Source organism: Canis aureus, chromosome 16 (genome assembly GCF_053574225.1).
Source record: "Canis aureus isolate CA01 chromosome 16, VMU_Caureus_v.1.0, whole genome shotgun sequence".
Classification (NCBI taxonomy): Eukaryota; Metazoa; Chordata; class Mammalia; order Carnivora; family Canidae; genus Canis; species Canis aureus.
The window spans coordinates 8,457,758-8,465,361 of record NC_135626.1 but is presented as its reverse complement, the minus strand read 5'-3'; the positions used below and the strand labels follow the sequence as shown (position 1 = coordinate 8,465,361).

General features: G+C 54.2%; 1 protein-coding gene across 8 annotated transcripts in view; it reads right to left on the bottom strand.

The window, feature by feature from the left end:
* Positions 1-1,203: 1,203 nt before the first annotated feature.
* The window catches only part of PRRC2B (proline rich coiled-coil 2B), a 92,781-nt gene continuing 86,380 nt past the window's right edge, over positions 1,204-7,604 (bottom strand). For 5 of the 8 annotated variants that reach the window (XM_077851112.1, XM_077851113.1, XM_077851114.1 and 2 more), the window contains 2 exons: positions 7,341-7,422; positions 1,204-6,042 (listed from right to left, as the gene is read on the bottom strand). In XM_077851112.1, coding sequence (XP_077707238.1) covers positions 5,908-6,042; positions 7,341-7,422 — 217 coding nt within the window. In that variant the 3' untranslated portion in view covers positions 1,204-5,907. The remainder of the gene's footprint in view (positions 6,043-7,340; positions 7,423-7,604) is intronic. The other 3 variants (XM_077851116.1, XM_077851117.1, XM_077851120.1) reach the window with 1 other exon arrangement.

Genomic DNA, 7,604 nt, shown 5'->3' with positions numbered 1-7,604 from the left:
CGCGCGGAGCCTGCCCTGCGGGGGACTCCGTGCCTTTGGGACCAGACGGTTAACCGACGGGAACACCCTCGTCCCCAGGCTCTCTTCCTGATCCTTTCGTGTTGTGTGTGTTCATCTCACGGACAGAACCGGTACCGCAGGGTTAAGAGCTAGAATTACGGTTCTTCACTTTGCAAGACTTTTCCCCCCACTTGCGGTGGTCAACCCAGCGTCAGAGAACACGGGTTAAGGATGTAGGGTTACTTGGGTCTTACTCCTGCCTTGACCCCGGAGGCAGGGGCTTCCCTGGGCCGGGGGAGGAGAGGTGCCGGCTCCTGGGGAGTTCTCCTGGTGAAGTTCGGGAACCATCCCTAGGGGCTCGCTGTGGCCCCTGCCCCTGCCCAGGACCCAATAATGCCAGAGAGGCGCAGAAGGAATCTGCACAGAGGCTTTCCTTATGGAAAGTGTTATACGTGCGGTTAATTTGTTTCCTAACATTCTTAACTGGTGCCCATGACCTCGTTGAATCCACACTACCCCAGGAGGTAGGTTACTGTTAATTTGACGTTTTACAGTTGAAATTGTGACTCCAAGGGGTGAAGTGCCCTTCCCAGTCATGCAGTTGTAGGGCGTGGGGGTGGGGTGGGGATGCAGAACCGAGGATCATCTGCTGGGACTCAAATCCAGGCTCCCCATCCGTCACTCTCCCAAGCCTGGACAGCTCATCTTTCCTACCCCAAAGGGCAGCATGATCCTCTCCCCTCTCAGCAAAGGGGTCACTATGAAGTGGCAACAAGACATGAGAGGAGGGATGCCTGGCTGGCTCAGTTAGTGTAGAACATGTTAACTCTTGATCTTGGGGCCATTAGCTGGCTTAAAAATTAAAAATAAATAAAAAAAAAAAAACCATGACAAATCAAATGCTTTCTCCTCTGACCTGCCCACTTCTCAAGGGAAGTAGGGGGAGGGCAGAGGGCAGGCAGATGTCCTGCACACCTTAATATCACCCACTGGGAGGGAAGGAGGAGCCTTGCTAATGCTTATCCATTTGGAAGATGCACCTTATCTGTGGGTTTCAATCCTTTCTCTCCTCCCCACCTTGCTTTAAACCATTTTGGCCGTCACTCCCAATTTCCACATAAGCTGTCCGAACATAAGAACTCTTCCATCTCTCTCATCAAATGACAACAGAAAATCGAGGGACACACAGCCTGAGAAAGCATGTTCAGCTCTAGGGCGTTTTCTTTTTTTTTCTTCATTTTTTTTATTTAAATAAGGAGAATTCTTTCATATGGAAAGAGCTAGTACAATCACATATTTGAAAGGAGAAACAATAGGTACTGATCCGGAGGGAAGGGCAAAGGGTGAGTGTGCCACCATGGCCTGCTGAATCCATGATTCCATTTCCCATCCAAGGCAAAAGTTTCCCCAAAAATATATAAACAAGCTACACTTTACACCTTTAGCCATCGTCTGCCCTTTCAAATATCTGGTCTACATGAAAAGACAAAGAGGAAAGGCCAAAATAAAAACAAAAGGGAACAAAAACAAAAAAACCCTCAAGAACAACAAAAAACCCAAACCCTTTTTACTATGCAAGGCATGAGGTCAAAAGCTTACAGTATCCCCTTTAAACAATGGAAGAAAGTCATCCACGGAACCTTTATAGAAATTTCCACCCTGAGGCTTCGTAGCATGCTGAAGACAGGGTCCCAAGGACACTGCCACCCAGCCAAGGTGGGAAATGGTGAACAGCAAGGTGAGATGCACCTGGAAGATCACTAGCCCAGTATGCACTGGTGGTCCCCAGAGGGCATGGCTGGGGACAGTGTCTGACCCCAACACTGAGACACCCTGTCCCAGGTGATCTCTTAGATCCATCTCAAATTTTCAAGGAGGAAGGGCTGGCTTTCTGGAAGTCTGCATTTCCCATTCAGCACAGAACATGACAAAGCACAAACACTCTAGTGTCCTCGGTTGTCAAAGGCCATTTCCAACAGACCCAGGCTTGCTCTGCAAGAAGTGAAAAGGGACAAATACAGGTTTGGGAGGCAACATGCAGCTACTTGGTGGAGGGGAACCGAACAGCAGGGAGGGGCTTTACCAGGTGGCCACATTGTCTCAGCAGGCCATTTCTGAACACGGCCATGCACCTGTGTGCACACCCTCAGCCTCCTGGGCCCTGAGCACCAGTCACAAACCTCATCACCCATCCCAAGGGCAGATCCAGAAGACAGGAGGGCGAGGGCATAGCTGGAGAGACCCAAAGTCAATATTTAACAAGATTCCCCAATATTCCCTAGAAGTGGCTGGCATGGCCACAGCTTTGGAACTCAATCAACTGATTTCTGAATGTGTAAGTCATCCTCTGTCTTCCCTCATAAGGAACCCAGAGCCAGAAGTGAATGAATTCTGAGTTTGAAAACAGTAATAATGTAGATTAAAAAGGGGGAAGCAACAGTAAAGAAAACCAGACCAAATATAACTGGCAGAGAAGTTTCCAGGGGGTGTACTCGACCCCACTCTGGGATTTTCACCCCACTGAGTAGGTGACACTGGACAGACACTACTGCAGGGTTACTGGTTGCTGCGCAACGGGCTGTACCACCAATGGCCAGGGCCAAACTGCCAGCATCAGGAGGGAGACAAAGGGACAGCAAGGGGGCTCTGACACTACCCACCTCCCCCTGCCATCAGTCTCAGAAGCAGCAGAAAGGTAAATGTCATCTTTACCTGCTCCCACCAAAGGCCCCGTGGCATCTTGGCAGAGGCCTCTGCAGGGAGGTGTGCTCTGAGGATGGGGGTTTGAAACCACAAGAAGACCCTAAGCTCTATTACCTTGAGCTTGGTTCTAAAACCACATGAAAAGAAGAGATATTGCACCTTAAAACCTCTCTGCACTACAAACTGCATTTCATCAGACCGAGGAAGGGATGGGGGGCGGGGGGTGGGGGTGGGGGTTGGACAGGCCCTCTGCCCCAAGCCCAATTTAAAACCTGTATCTTAGTGGGAAAGACACTGCAGCTCGGGCACACAGAGGTGGTGAATGCACTGAACTTCACATGCAATTTCCTGGCCTTTCCTGCACAGAATAATTCAGACATTATATATAAATAGAGCAGTGAAACATTTACTTTTTTCACCTAGACCTACAACATCAATACATATAAATAAATTCTAGTGTTTTTTGTTTTTATTGGGGAGGGGGAGGAGAAAATACAGGGGTGGACAAAAGGGCTGGCGAACAGGTGACCTTTTGTTTTTATTTTTTCTCAAAACAGGAAGTACTGACACGCTGACGGCTGGTTCACCTGAAGGGTACACCTTGAGCTTGTCACAGCATCCTGGGCTGTTCTGTTGAATTTCAAAATGAGAAAACCTCTGTTCCTTTTTGATGTACAATGTGCACCAAAATTAGGTGTGTGGGCCCGGCCATGTTTATGAACATACAGGCGGTGGTGAATGTGTGTGGCTCCCGCAGGGGGAGCCGGGCAAAAGAGGCAGGTGGCAGCAGAGGGGAGCGCCAGGCAGGGCAGGTGGTCACAGGGACAGCAGTCACACACTTGCAGGGGAGAGAAAGAGCAGATGAGCACACAGGGCAGGTGAGCGCAGGCAACTCAAGGGAGCAGCCCTTGGTAAAAGGACCTCAGAATAAAGCTTCAGGCCTGAAGATGACCAGCTAGTAAGAAGCAAGGTCTGAGGGTGGAGGTAGGAAAAGGGACACAGAAAGCTGCAGATGAAGCACTAGAGCAACTTTCAAGAAAACTGGGCCTCTCCGGATGACACCCCACCCTCCCCACAGACGTTGGCACTCTGGCTGGCAGGGTGTGCCCCGTTTCCTTCAAGCAGGGAAGAACGACAGAAGGTTATGGGTGCCACACCGTCCCTAAGGCGCTTCTCTCCACCCAGCTTGTACGCTAGACACAGAGCTCAAAACCACAGGACGTCACACCCCTGTAGGGGCCCTGAGGCTGGACTGTGCAGGGCTCGTCCCCACTCACCTACTGCTTGTCCTCTGAGCCTGGTCCTCCTTGGAGCCATCGCTGGTGGCAGGCAGCACCTAGTTTAAGGACTGGCTGGCTGGTTAGTTACTCTGAAGAGCATGTACACACCCTGCAGGTTTCCCTTCCCCTATCCTTGGAATGACAACATCAGGGACGATTTCCTTCTGGGTCTTATTTTAAAAATAAACAACAAAAACCCAGCATCAAATGGCTCACACAAACATTTTGCTAGCGGCCACTGCAGAACGACGGTCAGACCTGCGACCCCCCCACCCTGCAGACCCCGCCCCGGCCGTCTGGGAAGATGGGCACCCAGCGCCCAGCTCAGGCCCCTCTGTCCCAACCACCTGGGTCTGCCAGTGGGAGCGAAGAAAAGGAGAAAAAGGAAGCCCTGGTGGCAGCCTTCCAAGCCGCACACCTCGGCTACAGACCCCAGCAGACAGCCGTCCTCGCGCCCCTGTCCCCAAGGGAAGGGGCCTCACAGGTTCCAGGGACGAGCTGCATGAAAGGTGGCAGGACAGAGGGATCCAGACAAGAAGGAGACAGCCTCAGGAAGAAAAGAGGAGGGTATGTCACAGAAGGCTTCAAGGAAGGGCGTGCGGGTCACACGGCAGCCCCCTGGGTGTCAGAGCCCCCGACATGGAGGCGGTCAGCTCGCACCGTCCGGGCCACACTGGCAAACACCAGTGATTCTGTATCTCCACGATTCACCTTAGGTGCCCCGTGGTCAGCATGTCCACTGGCGTTAGAAGAGTCCAGGACAGAAACTGTGTGTCATTCTTACGCTAAAAACGCCATCAGCTTCACTGGGCTGCCCCTAAACTCCAGCAGTTATCAGGCCAGGGGCTGGAACCCACCGTGACACTGACCTAACTTCCCTCTCAGTCACTCTCCCGAGCAAGGAGCTGCCCACTGGCAAGCCCTCCACGTTTCCTGCGAGCACCCGCACCGGCTGACCCACTCACTAAGAGCGCACGGGGGGACACCTGCCTCAGAGTCCTGTTCAGGAATCGCAGTGACAGACCAGTGGACCGGCAGGGGACAGGTGGAAATGTGGTCCTGGGACAGAGGAAGGAAGGGGTGAGGGAGGGGGTGGCGAAGAAGTATAAAAGTTCAGCTATGCACACATAGCTTCGGTTTTTGTTTTCTTTTCCTTTCTCCTTTGTAAAAACTTTTAGCTGCTTTTTAAAACAAAAAGCCTCAAACTAAAATGGCCCTGCTGCCAAACCACTGTGCCTGGGGCCGGGAGGGAAGGGAAAGGGAAAGGGGAAGGGGAAGGGGAAGGGGAAGGGGGAAGGGAAGGGGAAGGGGAAGGGGGAAGGGAAGGGGAAGGGGAAGGGGGAAGGGAAGGGGAAGGGGGAAGGGAAGGGGAAGGGGAAGGGGAAGGGGAAGGGGACGGGAAAGGGGACGGGGACGGGACGGGACGGGACGGGGACGGGGACGGGGACGGGGACGGGGACGGGGACGGGGAAGGGGAAGGGGAAGAAGGGGAAGGGGAAGGAAGGAAAGGGGAAGGGAAGGGGAAGGGAAGGGAAAGGGAAGGAAAAGGGAAGGAAAAGGGAAGGGAAGGGCTGCCAGAAATCACCCTGGCGGTGGGGTGGGTGGGGCGGGTTTTCTGGCCTGCACAAAGGCTTGAGTCACTCCACGGTCACGGTGGAAAGGAGGCGGGGACAACGTGGGGACAGGGTCAGTTTGCTTGCTTGTTTGCTTCATATTAAAGCGAGCAGGTCAATGCCACATATCCACGGGGGCAAGCTGGTCGGACAATGGAGCTTTCAGGAGTGGACAAGGGAAGGAAGGTCTCTCAGTCCGGGCCAGGTGGTTGGACGGTGGATCTCCAAGATGTCCGCGTGTCTGGCTGCGTCAGAGGTCAGGGCCGAGCGGCAGCCCTGCGCTCAGGGGGGCGAGGCGTGGCCCAGCACCTTCAGGCCTTGCTCTCTTCCACCTTGACCGCCCGAGGCTTGATTGCTCCGGTTCGCTTCATCTGGGAGGTGGCGGAGGGGGCTTCCTGCAGCTTCACGGCTCCCAGGCTGGCTTTTTCATCCACTCGTTGTTTGGCCTTTGGACAGATGAATGGGGACAGTTACCCTTATGCCGAAATGTCCATCTGGACACACAGCTCTCACCACTCCCACCTGCTCATGAGTCACAGAGAAAAGCTACCCTAAGAAGCCCATCCTTTGGTGGAAGGAGCAAACCAAAGAACTCCCTCCCCTAGGAAGGACACTGGCGTGAGCTGCTCTCTCCCCTCCCATGGGTGCTGAGGGCAGTGGTTCAGAGAGGCAGGAAGATGCCGGGTCCTCTGGGAAGCATTCTGTGATGCCCACGGGTTTCTGCAGGAGCAGCACATCCAAGGCTGACCAGAAGGACCTTCTCAAATCAGTGCACCCCTTGGCCCAAGGGGAAAAAGCCCTGGAGCAGCCCCAACACCCCATAAGTCAGAACACCTGAATGTTTGCTGAGGGGCACGGGACCACTGGCTGGGCTTGGTCCATCCCTCATCTTCAACCCCCACTCCCTTCTGACTCCTACTCTCCAGAAACCTTTCCCCAGGACCCTAGTTTGGCCTCGAGATCCCCAGTCAGGGTCCCATTAACCTGCAGCTCTGCACAGGGGATGTGTCACAGAGTGGCTGGGCTCAACTATGCCCCTGACCAGGGTGTGAACTCTGCAAGGAAGCTTTAGCAGCTCGGTGCAAGCAATTCAGGGAACGACCCTCCAGGGAACCAAGTTAGGAGGAGTGTAAGGAGTGATCAAACTTCCGCCTCCACCAGCCAGGAATGCGGTTTTATTAAAAAGCCACGCCTGACATGTGTGAGCTCCGGAACCCCATCACGTTTTATAGAGTGGCAGCCGAGAACAGTGCCTGAAGGCAGAGACACTGAGAAGCCCCTTTTGTTGCAAAATGGGAAAGCGTCATTCCACATGTACTCCCACCCAGCCGAGACAGAGACGAGACACAGCACTTACTAGAGCTAGCACGTGCACGCACGCACACACGCGCACGCACACACACGCGGCTTCTACAGCTGACCCACAGACCTAACCGGGTCCCAGCGCCTTCACAGCCCAAATCACTAGGGAGGCAGAGTCCACCTTCTGGTGCCACCTCCTTAGAGGAATCCGCATCCTTCCTTCTCTGCAGGACAAGGAAGGATCCAGACGCCCGTCCAGAGGAGAAATGCCTTGGCCAGGAGGGACTCAGGCTGCCGGCTCCCGGCGCCACGCTCTAAGCGCTAGGGCATGTCTCTCTTTATAAGAGGAGCACTCAAACGGGTTGGACAGTCCCTTCTCTTTTGGCGCTTGGAGACGGGCCTAAGCGTCCAGGGCTGGAGGGTCTGGAAAGCCATCTTCTACCTGTTGAACGTAGTGTCCCTGCACAGAGCCCATGTTAACTGCTGATCCAGAGGGCTTCCCACTGGGGCTAGCAGAGCTAGGCCTGAAAAAACCAAAGGCAGGGGGTGAGAACACATGCGTCGCCAGAGAAAACGAGTCAAGCCTAGCACACGGCGCGGCCCTGGCTTGGGCGGCGCCCTCTCCAGCGGAGGAAAGCCAAGACTTCAGACAGCCAGGGTGCAGGGGGCACCAGAGCAGCTCGCAGAGACCCAAGGGCACAGGGGC